Source organism: Malassezia japonica, chromosome 3, assembly GCF_029542785.1.
Source record: "Malassezia japonica chromosome 3, complete sequence".
Taxonomy (NCBI): domain Eukaryota; kingdom Fungi; phylum Basidiomycota; class Malasseziomycetes; order Malasseziales; family Malasseziaceae; genus Malassezia; species Malassezia japonica.
Genome location: NC_083372.1, coordinates 822,012 through 838,724, shown reverse-complemented (window position 1 = coordinate 838,724; position 16,713 = coordinate 822,012). Strand labels below are relative to the sequence as shown.

The window sequence follows — 16,713 nt, the reverse complement described above, 5'->3', positions numbered from 1 at the left end:
ATGCCGGCGGCCACAAGCGGGGTGGTGAGCCTGGGGGCGTGGGCCGCGGCGCATGCACTGCGGCGGCATAGGCCATTCGTGGCATGGGTCGAGCGGTGGTGTGAGGCTATACAGTGCGAGGGACAGGCGACACTGTACTCATTTTCGCTCGAGACCGACCGCTTGAATGCAGCGCCTTCGCAATGGCTGCAGCGTGTCGCCGGCGATCGCACGCGCGGCGTGCTGCGCCTTTTCTACAATGCGGGGGTATATGCGGCTGGCATGCTCATGGTGCTCATGGTCTGCATCCTGAGCTTTGTGTCGCTACAGGTATTCCACCGCCTAACGCTGCCGGCCGCGCACCTCGCGAAACGCGACACGTCGCCGACGTGGCTTACTCCGGTCGTACGTCGCGCCGCTCACCCAGATTCCGGGGGTGACAGTGCCGTTCACTATCCTCCTTCCCCTGTTTCTCGTGGTGCTGGCGAGCCAGGCTGTGCACGAGAGCGGGCATGCAATCGCCGCTGCGCTGCACCGCATCAAGCCGCATGCGATGGGTCTTTCGGTCGTCTTTCCCTTTCTTCCGGTAGCGTACGTCGCGCTCCCGGAGATGCACGGGCGGTGCACGAGGCGCGAGCAGCTGCGGATTGTGTCGGCCGGCGTCGCACATAACCTGGGCCTCTTGTTCCTCCTGCGTGTTGCCGTGTTCTTGGGTATCGGGCGGCTTCTTTGGAAGGATGCGCACGGGCTACGCGTCGTGCATTCTGGCGATGCGAATCTCGCACAGTGGATGCCGGTGCACGCAACCATCACCGCGGTAGACGACACGGCGCTCGATGCACTCGGCTCCCGCGAGCGCATCGAGGCTTGGGACGCCTTTCTCCAAGGCGATGGCGTGTCCAAAGACGGGTGGTGCGTAGCAAAGGACGCATGGACGGCGGCGTCGAGCGCATGCTGCCAGGTGCCCCAGCCGGATATGGCTTGCTTTGTGGCACAGGCCTCGGCATGTCTCGACCCTGTCGCCATCTTTTCGAATGCGACGCGGTGCGAAGGCGGATGCAGCGGCGTGTGCGTACGCCCTGCAGCACACGAACTGCTTGGGCGTGTTGCAGTGAAGCAAGGCCCTGCGTCGGAGCTGGTCGTGCTGCGCGGCCCCTTTGATGCGATGCAGCGCAGCATTCAAGTGTCTCCCTCACGGCTGCCTGTGCTTTTGATGATGGTCCTCGGCACGGTCGGCACAAATGCCGCCGATACCATGGCCCTTTTTATTCACTACCTCGAGATCATCGTCGTGATGGTCAATGTCGCCCTCGCCTTTTTTAATATGCTGCCCCTGCCATCCCTGGATGGCGGGGCATACTTGCGTCTGGCCTTGGTCGAGTACTATGCCCAAGACGTCCCCGATACCTATATGCTTGACGCCGACGACGTCGAAGGCGGCGCGGTCGACACGCCGTGGGCACCTCTTGTCCACCGCGTCCTGGCCGTCGCGCAATACACCACGATCGGCCTGATGGTCGTCGCCCTCGGAGGGAGTACGTGGCTCACACTCCGTTCCTAGTATGTAGCCTACAACAGATCAAAAAGGTCTTTCGATTGTCCTCCCGCCGGCTTGGCGCCGGTGTTGGCGCCCCAGACCGAGCTGCTCGTCTGGTCCTTGGCGAGCTGCGCCATGCTCTTCTTGCCCTTGTCGTCGGCCTGCGCTGGCTTTCCACGCGATGTTGCCCACAGATCGTCAAACGTGGCTGCGGTGCTCGGCTTTTGCGCAGGTGTCGGCACCACCGTCGAGCTCGCCGTCCTGGGGCCAGCGGCCGGCGCGGCCGGCGCAGACGGCGCCTTGATCGCCGCGGCGGGCTGCGCGGCAGGCTGCGCGGCGGGCGCATCGTCGTCGAAGAAATCAAACAGGTTGCCCTTGGCGGCGGGCGGCGCAGCTGGCTTGGCCGGCGCCGGCGCAGGCTTCGGGGCCGGGGCGGTGGCCGCTGGTGCGGCCTGGAAGTCGTCAAAGTCGTCCAGGCCGCCGGAAGCGATCGAGGGCGCGGCGGCCGGGGCCGGGGCCGGGGTCGGGGCCGGGGCGCTCGACTCGTCGTCAAAGCTAAACAGGTCGGCGACCGCGGGCTGTGCCGGCTTGGCGCTCGACGTAGCGGCCGGCGTCGAGTGCGTCGCGTGCTCGTCGTCGCCCGCGTCGTACTCGTCGTACTCGGGCTCTGCCGATGCGCCGTACACCGACGAACCGGCCGACGGCATGCTCGGCGCGCCGCCCGCGTAGTACGAGTCGGAGCCAAAGCCGCCGTAGCGGCCGCCGCCGCTGCCCGGCACAAAGTCGGTATTGCCGCCGCCCTGGTACTTGGCCTTGTTGGCGCGCGCTTTGCGCCTCTCTGCGCGGATCAGGTCCACGTCCGAGAGCAGCGTCGCGAGCTCCTTGGCGCGGTTGCGCACTGCATTAGCTTCCCGACCTACCGTTGATGCCCTGGTCCTTGCCGCGCTCGTCAATGTAGTGAAAGTTGCGCAGGATCTTGATGGTCGACAGGTGCGCGCGTGCCTCGTCCACGACGCGCTCCGAGCCGTGCTTCACAATGTACTCGAGGAGCTGGAGCGCCTTGTAAATCTGGCGCCAGTCGTGCGCTTCCTTTTCCATGAACCGACGAAAGATGGTCGGCATGATCTCGTTAAAGTCATGGCTGGGTCAGAAAAGATACAAACTAGTTGTTTGTGCTGCGTTAGTAGAACAACGTACGCCTGCGCGATTTCCTGCATGAGGGTCGAGCTGGCCCCCCACGGGTCGTCGTTGGTTGCCTCGCGCACCTTGGCCTCGATCTCGGAAATGTTCAGCGCATAGTTTTTGGCCTGCGTGTAGAACGACTTGATGTCGTAAAAGGTCAAGTTTGAGATCTTCTGCCCAATCTCCTCCAGGTCCTGCGTCAGGCTATGCACGTACCATGATGGCGCTCGTCAGCCGTGTTGCTGTTGCTGCACGGGCAGCTGACTAAACAGTGATCGGCTCGCGGCCGGTGACGACGCACAACCATGTTTCTGACGCGGTCCGAGTACGGTAGGTAGTAAGGCTAACGCAGACCGTGGCGTGAACACGTTCTCGCCTGAAGGGCGCCTGTTCCAGGTAGAGTATGCACTGGAGGCTATCAAGCTGGGGTCGACCACGGTCGGCATCGCGACGAAAGAAGGTGTCGTGCTCGGCGTGGAGAAGCGCGTCCAGTCGCCGCTCCTCGAGACCAGCTCGATTGAGAAGATCATGGAGATCGATACCCACGTCGGCGCTGCGATGAGTGGGCTTACTGCGGATGCGCGTACCATGATCGACCACGCGCGTGTCACGAGCCAGAACCACAACTTTGTCTACGACGAAGAGATCCGAGTCGAGAGTGTCGCACAGGCCGTGTGTGACCTCGCGCTGCGCTTCGGTGAGAATACGGAGGGCGACGAGGCAATGATGAGCCGGCCGTTTGGCGTGGCGCTCCTCATTGTCGGCATCGACGAAAACGGGCCGCAGCTCTTCCACGCGGACCCGTCGGGGACCTTTGTCCGCTACGAGGCCAAGGCCATCGGCTCGGGCTCCGAGGGTGCACAGGGCGAGCTCCAGGAAAAGTACTCAAAGGACATGTCGCTGCACGACGCGTCGCTCCTCACCCTCCGCGTCCTGAAGCAGGTCATGGAGGAGAAACTCGACGAGCACAACGTGCAGCTCGCAACCGTCACACCGCGCACCGCCAAGGACGGGCGCATGTCGGGCAAGTTTGAAATCCTCGACGAGGCACGGCTCAAGCAGCTCGTCGAGGCCATGTAGGCCCACATAGCCGCACCGCTGGGATGTGGAGGTTCCAGCGCGTCGCTCCCTCGTGGACCCCACCATGGGCGATGCGTCAGAGGGACGCGCGATTCGCGTCACCTACGCGACGCATACCTCGCCGCAGTCTGCGGCATTGCTGAGCCATGTGACAGGACTGCTAAAGCAGCAGTTTCCCCTGCGCAACGTGCACTGGCGGCCGTCGCCCGCCACGCGCTCGCTGCGGCCCCCGGCGACGCGCGCTGCGGGTTCGGTGGCCTTGTCGCCCCATGCGATCCGCACGCTGCAGATGCTTCCTGTAGACCTCGTGCCGTTGCAGAACGTGGTGAATGCGGACCGCCGCAAGCCGGTGCTCGAGCGCACGCCGTGCGTGCACCTGTTCTTTGTCGCCTGCGACGACAACGACGTGTACCGCAGCAAAGTGCGCAACGAAGTGCGAAACTGGATAGCGTCGCTCCCGGCGTGCATGCCACAGGACTTTGCAGGGCTTCGCGTGACGCAGGACGAGGGGCGCGAGGTGCAGGCGTCGATCGAGCCCGAGTTTCTCATCGTGCTCGTGCGCCCGATGCAAGATGCGACGCCGCCCGCGCCGCCAAGCGTGGGGGCTGGGATGCACCCGGCCATGGCACACACCTCATCGTCGGGGGCTTCGGCCGCGTCCAAGGGGGCGATGGGGCGCTTCTACAATATGAACAAGGGAACGGTCCTCGAAAAGCTCAAGGCCGACTTTAACTCGACGACGCACGAGCGCGTTGTGCACCTCGCCAAGCTCCCGGCGGGGGGACAGGTGCCGGCAAACGACCCGGTGATCTGGATCGAGCTCATGGCGCGCATGAAGGAGAACGTCGCCAACACGATAGGCAACCTCGTCGAGCTCCAGGACCGCACCATCACCGCGTACGACCAGATGCACGGCCAGCCAGGCTGGAGCTTTTGCGGCTCGCTCGCACGCACAGAACGGCTCATCGAGACGCTGGAGCGTGTCGAGCTGATGGAGGACAGCCTCGCGCTCTACGACGAGCTCGACCAGCGCCTCGCAGTGGGGCTTGCCGACGGCAGTGCGCACGTCAAGCGCATCGGCGGCACGGATCCGGGAGACGACAGCCTCCTGCTCCTCGGGCCGCTGCGCAAGCCGTATCAGTCGCTGCTCGAGCAAGAGACCATCTCGCTGTTTGACCTGCGCTGCTACCTCTTTGCACAGCGGGCCATGCTCCTCGGCACGCTGGGGCACGTCGTCAAGGTCATGCAGGCGACGCCGGCATTTATCGCGAGCATCGCACAAATGTACGCACAGCACGGCACGCAAGGCCTGCCCCCGTTCTTTGTCGAGGCCTGGTCCTTCTCCGTCTCGCTCGATGCAGTGGAGCAATGCCAGGCGTGGCTCGTCGAGCAGACCGCCGAGGACGATGAGGACGCGGCGAAGCTGCACGCATTCCACGCCGCCAAGGCCGAGCTGCTTGAGCTGGCGATTCGGCAGCTCCTGCGCATCGGCATCCTCGTCGGCCATCTGCCCAACGAAGAGCCGTTCTCACTCGCACTCGCAGGGCGCACGCCGGACGCACAGCCTTCCGACGCGCCCATCACGCGCAAGGAGCTTGCCGAGGCAATGGCGAGCCGCGACGTGTTTGACTCGCAGCTACGCAACCTCATCCACCGCTCGGTCCTGGCCGCCTCGCTCAGCCAGCAGCGGAACAGGCTGTTCCGTCTCAAGTTTGTTCTGAGCTGCCTCGAGCTGCTGCGGGGCTCGTACAACGACGCGTCCAAGCTATTTGACGAGCTCCTGGCGATGGACCGCCTCGCATCGTGGGGGCCGCTGCACAGCGCGCTACTCGCCAAGCACCTCGCATGCCTGCGCCTCCAGCAGCTCGACCACGGGCCGTCGTGGACCGAGGCCAACATCACCGCGCTCCAGGCGGTGTGCGCGACGCGGTGCCTGCCGCATGCGCCGCACCACCTCGATGAAAAGGCGCTACTCGACAAGCTCTGCGCCTCGAGCGAGGCGCTGCAGGCGGACGCGACGCTCGTCGGCTACAATGGCCTTGCCGTTCAGCTCACTGCTTTTCGCGCAGAGCGCCGCGATGACGACGATGGCGCTTGGCTGTCGTGCGACGTCATTTCGCACCTCCCTTTCTCGTTGGAGGTCGCAGACGTCGGTATATGCGTATCCAACTATCAGCAGAACCAGCTGTGGTTCCGCAGCGGCGCCATGACGCTCGAGCCGGGCGTCTCGCATGCCAAGGTGTACTGCCCGATGCCAGCCACGGGATTCTTCCACCTGCAGGCGACGCAGGTTCGCCTAGGCAAGCATGTGCTTTTGGAGCACATTGTGCAGGGCGGCGTGTCGCTTTCGACGCTCGCCGATGCACAACAGCACGAGTACATCCGGCCCCGTGTCTTTTTGCCGGCGGACGGCGACGCGGCGCGCATCGACTCGTCGCCCCAGATGCATGTGCGCTTCGACGCACAGCGCCACGCGGTACTCGAGGTGCACTCGGGCCGCAATGCGCTCCGCGCGTCGCTCGTCCTCGAGCCAGGCCCGGGCGTGCAGTTTGCGCCATACGATCCCGCGACTTACGCCTTGCGCGCCTCGCAAGGCACGCCGTCGCTCACAGAAAAGGAAGGCACGCTGCACCTCTCCGACGTCCCGCCACACACGACGTGCAAAATTGAGCTGCCGCTCGCGACGATCCCGCGTGCTGCGCACTTTGAAATGATTGTCGCGATGCGCTACCATACGTCGCAGAGCCATGCCGACGAGCAGCGCACGCTCATGCGCCGCTTGCAGGTCAGCCTTGCACTGCCCCTCGGCATCCATATCCAGGACCACTTCCGCCTGAGCCAGATCCTCTCGCGCCTCACGCTCGAGGCGAGCCATGGGCACTATGCCCGCACCGCGGCCCCAAGCATCGTCGCGCCGGAGGAGGCCGAACTCAGTGTCCAGGTACCGTCGGCTGGCATGACGGTTCTTGCGCCGAACGAGCCGAGTGCATTCCTCTTGCGCTTCACGCCCAAAGACGGCGTACGTCGCACGGCCAACGCGAAGCCGTTCCGCCTCACTGTGTCGTACCGCAGCCTGCGGGACGAGGCGCTGGCCTCGGTCCTGCACGCCCTCGCGGCGCTCGAGCCAGACTCGGCGCTCTCGGGTGGCGACCTTGTCCTGCTGCACGAGGCGATTGCACACACCGTCGCCGAGTCGATGGACGAGGAAGCGTACGCATGGACCGGACAGCATTCGATCGGCACGTACGACCCCGCGTACTGGCAGCGGCACACGCAACGCTGGGGGTGGCCGCGCGACAGTGCCAAAACTAAGGCGATGCTTGCGCTGATCGAGGCGCTGTACGAACGCATGAAGACGCCAGAGGACGTTGCAGCGCTCGTTCCTCCCTCGGGCGAGGCCGTGCAGGCGCCTAGCGACGCGTCCGAGACGCAGCGGCTCGCTTGGAATGCAGCGCAAGAGCGCCTGCAGTGGCGCACCCTGTCGCTGCCGCTCGAAGTGCCGCTGGTCGATGCCATCGCCGCCGTCACGATGCAGGCGGACTCGACGCGTGTCCTGGTCGGACAGCCCCTCGAAGTGACAATCACGATCCAAGTGTCGCTCTGCTGGGGCGCCGAGAAAAGCGCGGTCGCGGCCAGTGGTGTCGCCACGCATGGAAAGGAAGAAGAAACTCCCAAGACCGACGCTGAGGCTGCGAAAACCGAGGCCAAGGCCCCAGAGGCCGGCGCCGCCGAGCCCGACGCTGCCGAGTCCGACACGCCGACCGACACTTCCTCCGACGCATCCTCTGCGCAGAAACCAAAAGCCCACTTGCAGTACAACATTGCGGGCGACTATGTCCACTGGCTCGTATGGGGCGACAAAAAGGGCACGCTCGTGCTTCCTGCCGACAGCCTCAGCAGCACGCACACGCTCCGTGCGACGCTGCTGCCGGTGCATGCCGGCTCGCTTCTCCTGCCGCGCGTGCGTATCGCACCTGTGGCACCGACCTCTCGTCCTTTCCACTGCGAGACGTACATGACCAACAGCGCTGCGTGCGTCGACGCTGTGGACCCGCTCACGCCGGACACCTACTGGGTCGACCTGCGCCCTAACGAGCGCCTCGCTGTATAGAATCGATCGGGCCCGATCGTAGCATTGTCCACCATGGCACGACACGAGCAGGTTCGGCCGCGGCTCGTCGACCTTGCCGAGGTCGACGACGATGGGCAGGACGCGCTGATGCAGTGGCCTGCGGCCGCCTCTGTCGTCCGCAAACCTCCGCCCCAGGTCGAGAAGAAAGAGGCGAAGCAGGTGCGCTTTGACAGTGCAGGGGCCCACGAAACGGCCGATGCGTCCATGCCTGAGGACGCTCCGCCTGTAGAGAAGCCATACGTGCCGGTGATGGGTGCGATCCGCGAGCGTGCGGATGATAATGCGGGGCATGAGCGGCGTACGGCGCCGCGCACATCGCGCTTCCGCGCCGAGCGCGAAATGGATCGTGCCCTCGACGATGGTCTCGACGAGGACGGCAAGCCCATGTCTGCTTTTCGGCGCTCGCGCCTGCTCAAGTCCAAGGGGCAGAGTGTTGCGAGCCCCGGTAGCTCGGCGAGGCGCGAAGTCGTACAGGAAACGACAGCGCCACCCGCCCAGCCTGACAGTGCACACCCTGCCGCACCCGCCGCTGCGCCCTCCTTTTCCTCTGCTCCATTTGTGCCGGATCCCACGCGCGACCCCGGCGGCGGTGCTCCGCCGGACCAGGTCACGTCGCTCCTCGACTCGGTCGCCGCCGAGAATGCTGAAAAAGTACGGCACATGAGCTACACTAATGTCGAAGAGGAGCTACAGGACGCCATGGCATTCTTTGGCGCGGACGCTCTCGCGAAGCTCAAGGCGCGCCGCGGCATACAAGAGACAGATGAAGGCGGCATGTCAGAGCCGGCGGCGCCTGCTGCGCCTGCCGCGCAAGGGTGGCCTGCGCTCGAGCGGCGCCTCGCTGACGTCGACCTGGAATCTTCGCAGAAGCCTCCGCCTGCGCCCCAGAACGCTTCGGCAGAGGAGCTCGAGGCGTTCCGTGCGAAGTACTTTCCCGACGAGCCGGAAACGGTGAACCCGTCGCTGGCGTGGACCGTGTCCGAAGACACGGCGCCTTCTGCCCCTCAGGTCCGCTTTGACTTTGGCGGCAAGGTGAGCTGGCGCCCTGGCACCGCGCCGTCCACGGACCACACATACCTCGCTGGACTGCACCACCACGGTGCTGAGCAGCATGCGCCGGGGTATACCATTGACGAGCTTCTGCATCTCGTGCAGAGCTCGGTAGCCGCTCAGCGGACCATGGCGCTGCAGGTGCTTGGGCGCATCTTGTCGCTGCACCCCCAGCGCCTCGCCAACGGGCTCGCAGGCGCCACGTTTGGGACACAGGCCGATCCGCTCGTCAACGCTGCGCTCGATGCAGACGGTAGCACACCGCGGGCCAACATTCTCCTGAGCGCACGCTGGCTGCTCAACGACCGCCAGCGCAGTGTGCGCAATGCCGCGATGACGTGCCTTGCGTCGGCACTTGCATCCATCAGCGTCTATGCGCCGAGCGACGCGGTTCGTCTCGGTGCGCTGCCGGTCAGTGCGCCGCCGCGCCTTGACTGGCTCTGGCTCTCAGCGCTGCAGCCCGAAGGGGCATGGACGCCGCGCGAGGCTCCCGGGGCGTACGCAGAGACAGACGCGAGCTACATTGAGCTGGTGCGCCGCGACTGGGCGTCGACGCTGCTGCAGACAGACCTGCTTGCGACGCTCGACTCGCTCGCGGCTGCCCATGCCGCGCTGGACGATGCGGCGATTGGCACACACCAAGCCGCCGACATTGTCGAGACGCGCGCGGCACTCTTGGATATTCTCTTTTTCCTCGTGGTGCATAGCACGGAGGCCGCACAGCGCCTTGCGCAGCACCCCCACGCCGTGCGTCTCATTGCTCAGCTCGGGGGCACGGCGCGGGCATGGCCTCTTGGCGACGTTTCGACGTGGCCGTCGGCGCATGCTCTTGCGCTTATCCTGCGCTCTGTACAGAGCTCAAAGCACACTGCCGAAGAGCTGATGGGCCAAGGCGTGCTTGGCGGCGTGCTGCGCTACCTTGTCCTTCCTCCTATTGGCACACCGGAAGGGCCGGTCCAAGTGCAGGAGCAGATCCTGCTGTTCCTCGCTGTGCGGATTGTAACCTGTCTTGCGCGGTATGGTCTGTGTAGCACGAGCGTCCGGGAGACATGGCCCGCACTCCAGCGCCTCGGTGACTGGGCCGCGACGTCGGAGGAGCGCGCAGCGCCAGCCGTGCTCGAGATGCTCGCTGTGTGGACGCACCTAGCACGCCAAGGGCCGCGACACGGCGACCTTGGCGTGAACTGGCCAGCGGTGCGCGAATGGGTGCGTTGGAGTGTCGCGTGCCTCGCGCAGACACCGGCTGTGGCCAAGACGGCGGCGATTGAGCACATTGCGAGCTGGGCGTATGCCGCACGCGAGCTCGAGCCGGAGCTGCTCGAAATGGACGGAAAAGAGCGCGTTGTGCAGCAGGTGCAAACGCTTTTGCACAACACCAAGGCAACGTTGCCTGTTGCGCTTGCCGCGCTCGAGCATAGCCGCATGCAGCGCGACGCTGCTGGGGCTGCCAAGGCGATTCTGGAGCTAGTGCCGATGGCCAAGCTTGCGGGCGCCGTAGCACAGCTCATGCAAGCGACACCATGGGCATGGACCGACAAGGAGCTATGTGCAGAAGTGCAGCACACGATTCTTGCGTCGCCGCTTATCGATGTGCTCAGCATGCCGATCGTCGGCGTGGACGGCACGTCCGAGGCTGCGCAGGTCGTCGTTCTTGCTGCGTGCATGGAAAGTGTGGGCATGACAGGAGCAGTGGAGGGTGTCGCGACGCAGGACGCCAACGAGGAGGAAGCCTCGGACGCGTCTGCAGCGCCCGTGCCTACTGATACCAGCGATGCGCTTGAGAGCGATGCGCCCCCGAGCCAAAGCGCCTCGCCTGCGATCCCTTCGCTTCTTGCGCTCGTAGCCCTTCCTCCAGAGGAAGGCGCGCTCGCGCACCGCCTCCTTACTACGCTTGTCCAGCGCTGGGACGCACGTATCTGGACGGTCCTTGCGCCGTTCCTCGAGGACCTCTTGCAACGTGCCGGCACGCCGCCTGCCACGTCTTACTCGCTCGTCAAGACGCTGCAGCTCTCTGCGACGATGCCCCCCAGCCTTGCCATTACCCCCCTCCCTGCCGGGCTTCCCGAGTCGGACAGTGTGACAGGGGCGACGCTGTGGCAGGCGTCCTCGTCCGGCCTTCCTCTGCGGCACGACTGGCCCTTTGCGCCGCTTGACGATCTGCTGCACAGCGGCGAGGCGCGCGTCTTTAACCGCGCCGATGGCCTGCCCGCCGACTGGGACTTTAGCGAGGCGGACATTGTAGCGGCGACGTTGCAGCTTGCCGTGCGTGTCGCCCATGCGTCGCTCGGCGCCGCGCTGCCCTCGCTGATGCAAGCCGCGCACGTCTGGCTCGGCGTGATCAAGGTCTTTTTGCTCGAGCAGAACCAGGCGCACTCGGAAAAATACTCTGGCGCGGCGACTGGGCGCGATCTGTACGCGACCAAGCCCGTGCGCCGTCTGCTGCAGACGCTCATGCACCTTGCCGACTGTGCAGCGGCGCAGTGCCCCACTGTCAGTCTCGAGGACGCGGCCGACGCGCTGCGCACTGGCGTGTCGTTCTACCAGCTGTATACGGACCTTATCGGGCTGTACGATGCCGTGTCGCTTGGTGACCCCGTCTTTGCACGCGCGCTTCTCCCACCCCTTGCCATGACCTATGCGGTGGACTACCGGCGCTTGCTGTGGAGCGACTATGCCCACCTCCTCCGGACCATTACGACGCGGGTCGAGGATGCGCCGGTGAGCACTGGTGGCGCCCCCCCGTCGTCCGACAGTGCGGCGCCCGGTGTGGGTGCGCCGCTGTGTATCCCGGTCGAGCGCCGTGTCGCGGGCTATTTGCACCCCCTCGAGACGGACCGCATCGTGCTGGGATGCTATGCGCAGGCGCTGCGCTCTGGCCAGGTGACGCCTCAGCAGCCCCTCTTGTACCGCATTGCGTTGCACCACACGGCCCATGCGCTCTTTGGCACCGGGTCGTATCCTGACCGCGACGCGCTGGGCCGGCTGCTCTTTTCGTCGGATGCGCCGGCGGCCGTGCAAGGCGATCTTGTCCGCTATCTTGGTGCGAGCGACGCGGATGTCGCTCGCTGGGTATCTACGTAGCCTTGTTCTTCCCCTTTTCGCTCGGGCGCTCTTCCGGCGGGTTTACGAGTGCGCCTGCACTCGCCGCAACGTCTTCGACACCGCCGATGCGGCGGGCCTCGGTGACCATTTTGTCGGCGTACAGGAGCTGCTCAAGACGCCCCAGTTTCTTGCGGTCGTGGCGCAGCGCGTGCTTGATATCATCGAGCTTGGCGCGCTGGCGATGCGTCTGGATCGCCGGTGGGTGGCCGCGCAGCGACGAGGAAGGCGGCTCGCCGCTCTCGATCGCGGCCGCAGCCTGCTGCGACGTGGTGAGGCCGAGTGTGTACACGGACGGCTCCGCGCGCAGGCACAGGTCCGTCAGAAAGTCGACCGTCATCTCCTCCAAGACCGAAATCGAGTCCGGTTGGGGATTCGGCACGTCGCCGTAGGCGTACATGAGCAGGCGAAGGTCCTTGTAAAACAGCCCTGGCTGGTGGAACGGCCGGCGTCCACGAGCGGCGATATCCGCGCGGTACGATGTCGGGGCCGCATCCGCCTGTGTCTCGTATCCCCGTGCTTCTGCGTCGTACGGCGTGGTGCGCACGCCACTGTAGCCCCGCATCGGCGTTGTCGGCGGCATGGTAGAAACACGTGGCGCCACGTGCCGATCCGGGGATAACGTCGTCGACGTGGATGCCGTGCGAGTTGCCCCTCTTGCGCCCGTTGCCCGTCCTGTTTGCACGCGGCACTTTTCGAGCGATTTCCAAGCAACCACCTATCCGGCGGTTGGATCAGGTCTCTGTACATCTCGCACCTCGAATTCACACGAGTGCTTCCCGCGCCATGCCTCCGGTAAACCCTCCCAGCGAGTCGCACTACGATCTGATCGTCCTTGGTGGCGGTTCTGGCGGCATGGGCGCCAGCCGTCGTGCGGCGTCCTACGGCAAAAAGGCTGTCGTCATTGAAGAGTCTGGCGTTCTCGGCGGAACGTGTGTCAACGTCGGATGTGTGCCGAAGAAGCTCATGTGGCACGCCGCCGATCTCCAGGAGCACCTCAAGGAGGCGCACGAATACGGCTTCGAGGACGCCGGCAAGTCGTTCAACGTCCCGACGGTCAACTGGAACTACCTCGCAGAGAAGCGCGACGCATACGTGCGCCGCCTCAACGGTATCTACGACCGCAACCTCGAAAAGGACAAGGTCGACTACATCTCTGGCCACGGCAAGCTCCTCGGCCACGGCCGCGTGCGGGTTTCGCCGTCGCCTAACGGTGAGCTCAAACAGGAGATCACCATCTCTGCCGACCACATTGTCATCGCCACCGGCGGCCGGCCGAGCTTGCCGAGCGACAAAGACATTCCGGGCGCGAGCCTCGGTACCGATTCGGACGGCTTCTTTGCGATGCGCGAGCAGCCGAAGCGCGTGCTGGTCGTCGGCGCGGGCTATATTGCCGTCGAGCTGGCGGGCGTGCTCAACGCCCTCGGCTCCGAGACGCACCTCGCGATCCGCCACGACAAGGTTCTCCGTGCGTTCGACCCGATCATTTCGGACACGCTCATGGATGTGATGCACAACACTGGTCTGAAGCTGCACAAGAACACAAACGTGAAGCGTGTCGAGGGTGCCAAGGGCGGCCCGCTCACGGTGCACTTTGACACGGGCAGCTCGATCGAGGTCGACGCGCTGATCTGGGCGATCGGTCGCCACGCCAACACGGCCAACCTCGGGCTAGAGGCGGCCGACGTCAAGACTGACCAGAAGGGCAGCATTGTGGTCGACAAGTACCAAAACTCGAGCGCTGCCAAGATTTATGCGGTGGGCGACATCCAGGGCAAGGCCGAGCTCACGCCGGTGGCCATTGCCGCAGGCCGCCGCCTGTCGAACCGCCTGTTTGGCCCGGAAAAGTTCAAGGACGACCACCTGGACTACACCAACATCCCCACGGCCATCTTTAGCCACCCCGCCGCGGGCACCGTCGGCCTTACCGAGGCCGAGACGCGCGAGAAGTTTGCGGGCGAGAAGATCACCATCTACCGCACGCGCTTCACACCGATGTACTACGGCCTCCTCTCGCACAAGATGCCCGCAGCGTACAAGATCGTGTGTGTCGGCGAGGAACAAAAGGTCGTCGGCGTGCACATGGTCGGCATGGGCTCCGACGAGTCGATCCAGACCGTTGGTATCGCGGTGAAGATGGGCGCGACCAAGCAGGACTTTGACGACACGGTCGCCGTGCACCCGACTAGTGCCGAGGAGCTGGTTACGACCTATGTGCCTGTTCAAGAGTAACTAGAGTTTGCTCTGCGGTGCCACACCCGTAGCCACCACCGAGGTAAGGAATTGGCGGATCGCCGTCCAGTACGTAGGGCCCGCATGGCGAGCCAACGCGCAGTGCATCGCATGCTCCCAGCGGCAGATTTGCACCGGGACATTGTTCAGGCGCACGTCTTCGGGCGCGAGGCCTTCCATGTCGACCACCGGCACATCGCCGGCGTGGCCAGTGATGGCCGCATTCATCTGCGCCGCATGCTTGTAGACGCGGTCAGGAGGAATGAACTGGTCCGCGAGCGTCATCGTATAGAGGCGAGGAGGAATTCGCGCCGGCGCATCGCTCCATGCCCACGTCGCCGGCTCGTTGAACTCGCGCTTGGCCTGCTCGAAAGGGTGCTCTTGGCCGCGCGCCAGCGAGTAGCCGGCAATTCCGTCCATGAGCGCACGGCTGAGCGTACGCGACATCCACTCGCTCGTGCGACCGTACATTGTGCTGGTGTCTGCGGCGACGGTCATGGCATCCGCGAGTGTCTTGCCGCTCAGCACGCCGGGTGAGCACTCCATAATGTGCGCGAGCGGTTGCGGGAGGCGCATAGGGTCCTTGCACCCAAAGTACAGGAGCGTCATGAGCGGAATAAAACCACCGTTTGAAAAGGAGTGGAACAGGACCGTCGGGCGCTCGCCAGGCACCATGCTCCGCGCACGGTCTGAGGCCGAGCGGAGCACTTCGAGCGACGTCTCGGCCTCGGGGCGGTTACCTTCGCGTGTCGTAAAAAAAGCGGACTTGGCGGTGGACAGCTGGATCAGCACCGTCGCATGGGGATACATCTCAGAGTACGGCTTCGCATACTTGTCGACGTGCTTCAGCTGGGCATCCATCCAGCCACACACCATAACCGCACACGGCGCGTGCGGCTGCGGCGGGGCTTGAGAGACGGGGTGCCGCACATATAGCAGCGGGCCAAGCTGCTGTAAAGCACCAGGTTCTGCTGTCGGGTAGTTCATTGTTCGGGTCCCAAACCGTCGGAGGAGGGACAGCATCGGTGCGGGGTTAAACCACGTGGCTATGAATATGGCGTGTAACGGCGTTTCGGCGTTGCCCCGTGCGTCCGGTGCTTGTGCCGAGCGGGCGGCGTGGACGCCGGCGCGTCGGCTACGTCGGGCACCAGATGGTGCGCTGCTTGAGGCGTGCTTCCGTCGAGTGCCCAAGCGAGGAGCTTGCCGTCTTCGCCACCGGTAAAGAGGCGCTGCGTCTGGGTCAGTCGAGGTACCTACATTCGCATCCCATGCAACGCTGCGCACAATGTCGGAATGCGCCTGGCTCGAGGTCTGTGCGCAGGGAAGGCGCGCGTGCAGCGTCCACTGCGCAGATGCGTCGCTCGCGTCGACGTCCACGCTGATGAGCGCCGCGCCGCCTTCTTGGTCGCCGACCATCATGGGAATGCGCACGGTGCCAGCATCGGCCACGATCGGTGTAGGCAGTACGCTCCCGGCGTCTACAACATAGTCGGTAACCCACGGTGGCCGGAAACTCGTAGGAGTGCGCACAGCGACGTCGGATACGATACAGTCAAACTTGTCCGCGTCCCACACGCCGAGCGTCTGCATGTTGCTCACCGCATACACCGGGCCGAGCGCCGTGCGCCGGGGATCGGTGCTGAGTGCCAGGTCCTTTTCGTCCAGATCCACATCGGTGGGGGGCGTCTTGGGCGCGTAGCGGTACGACGGTGCGTGCGTCGCAAAGCCGACGCGCGCAAGACTGCTATCCGTATTTCCCACCGAGATCACAGCATCCTCCTCCTGCGCGATCGTGGTATCAATTGCGCTCACGAGGCCATCCATACCGCCACTCAGGAGGATATTAGGGTGCGCCGCGGCATCGGGGTGAAAAGTCAGCGTCATGATATCGTCCGAGTGCACGTCGCCGTACGTGCACAGCGGCGTCTGTGGATTCCGCATATCCCACAAATCAATCGCGGCATCGGCTCCCACGAGCTCGGTACCTGCGGCAATGTGCGGCCCGTTCGCGGCGACCGACAGGTACGGTGCGCCGCTAGGGCCAGCGAGGCGTACCGCGTCGGCGCTCTGCGAGCGCGCATCCCATAGCGCAATGTAGCCGGCCTGCGACGAGCCCGCCCATGCCGCGGACGCGTACTCGACATTCGCAACACCAGTAATGTTTTCGTCCGCCGGCACAGGAATCGTGCGCATAGGTTGGGCAAGCCGCGCCTTGTCAAAGAGGAGCAGCGCCGGCACGTCGCTCACCGCGAGCAGATGCTGCGGCGAGGCGCTCGGCTGCAGCAGATGCGAGAGGTATGGCTTGCGGTCCCCCCGGCTCACGTATCCGTCCACCGGGCGCACCGGGCACTGGCACGCAGGGTCCACCTGCAGTTGGTCGCCCATGGTGAAAAAAAGGTGGAGGCCGATGCGCTCCCCGCAC

The 16,713-nt window shown here is 64.9% G+C and overlaps 8 protein-coding genes across 8 annotated transcripts; 5 read left to right on the top strand and 3 right to left on the bottom strand.

Moving 5' to 3' along the window:
- Positions 1-261: 261 nt before the first annotated feature.
- Positions 262-1,540, top strand: MJAP1_002278 (S2P endopeptidase; the record flags this gene model as incomplete). The annotated part of the gene is made up of 2 exons (XM_060266220.1): positions 262-384; positions 407-1,540. The coding sequence occupies 2 exons, from the start codon at positions 262-264 to the stop codon at positions 1,538-1,540; spliced, it is 1,257 nt and encodes a 418-aa protein (XP_060122203.1).
- Positions 1,541-1,548: 8 nt separating this feature from the next.
- Positions 1,549-2,917, bottom strand: ENT3 (Epsin-3, clathrin recruitment and traffic between the Golgi and endosome; the record flags this gene model as incomplete). Its single annotated transcript, XM_060266219.1, has 4 exons — positions 1,549-2,414; positions 2,437-2,657; positions 2,714-2,892; positions 2,915-2,917. The coding sequence occupies 4 exons, from the start codon at positions 2,915-2,917 to the stop codon at positions 1,549-1,551; spliced, it is 1,269 nt and encodes a 422-aa protein (XP_060122202.1).
- An 86-nt stretch (positions 2,918-3,003) lies between these two features.
- Positions 3,004-3,778, top strand: PUP2 (proteasome endopeptidase complex; the record flags this gene model as incomplete). The annotated part of the gene is made up of 2 exons (XM_060266218.1): positions 3,004-3,028; positions 3,051-3,778. The coding sequence occupies 2 exons, from the start codon at positions 3,004-3,006 to the stop codon at positions 3,776-3,778; spliced, it is 753 nt and encodes a 250-aa protein (XP_060122201.1).
- A 64-nt stretch (positions 3,779-3,842) lies between these two features.
- On the top strand, positions 3,843-7,889 carry MJAP1_002275 (uncharacterized protein; the record flags this gene model as incomplete). Its single annotated transcript, XM_060266217.1, has 1 exon — positions 3,843-7,889. The coding sequence occupies one exon, from the start codon at positions 3,843-3,845 to the stop codon at positions 7,887-7,889; it is 4,047 nt and encodes a 1,348-aa protein (XP_060122200.1).
- Positions 7,890-7,922: 33 nt separating this feature from the next.
- Positions 7,923-12,041, top strand: MJAP1_002274 (uncharacterized protein; the record flags this gene model as incomplete). Its single annotated transcript, XM_060266216.1, has 1 exon — positions 7,923-12,041. The coding sequence occupies one exon, from the start codon at positions 7,923-7,925 to the stop codon at positions 12,039-12,041; it is 4,119 nt and encodes a 1,372-aa protein (XP_060122199.1).
- Positions 12,042-12,083: 42 nt separating this feature from the next.
- MJAP1_002273 (uncharacterized protein) lies at positions 12,084-12,642 on the bottom strand (the record flags this gene model as incomplete). The annotated part of the gene is made up of 2 exons (XM_060266215.1): positions 12,084-12,138; positions 12,164-12,642. 2 exons carry the CDS (start codon positions 12,640-12,642, stop codon positions 12,084-12,086), a joined length of 534 nt encoding a protein of 177 aa, XP_060122198.1.
- Positions 12,643-12,845: 203 nt separating this feature from the next.
- GLR1 (glutathione-disulfide reductase) lies at positions 12,846-14,291 on the top strand (the record flags this gene model as incomplete). The annotated part of the gene is made up of 1 exon (XM_060266214.1): positions 12,846-14,291. The coding sequence occupies one exon, from the start codon at positions 12,846-12,848 to the stop codon at positions 14,289-14,291; it is 1,446 nt and encodes a 481-aa protein (XP_060122197.1).
- Positions 14,292-16,676, bottom strand: MJAP1_002271 (uncharacterized protein; the record flags this gene model as incomplete). Its single annotated transcript, XM_060266213.1, has 3 exons — positions 14,292-15,242; positions 15,431-15,526; positions 15,549-16,676. 3 exons carry the CDS (start codon positions 16,674-16,676, stop codon positions 14,292-14,294), a joined length of 2,175 nt encoding a protein of 724 aa, XP_060122196.1.
- Between the last annotated feature and the right edge of the window lie 37 nt (positions 16,677-16,713).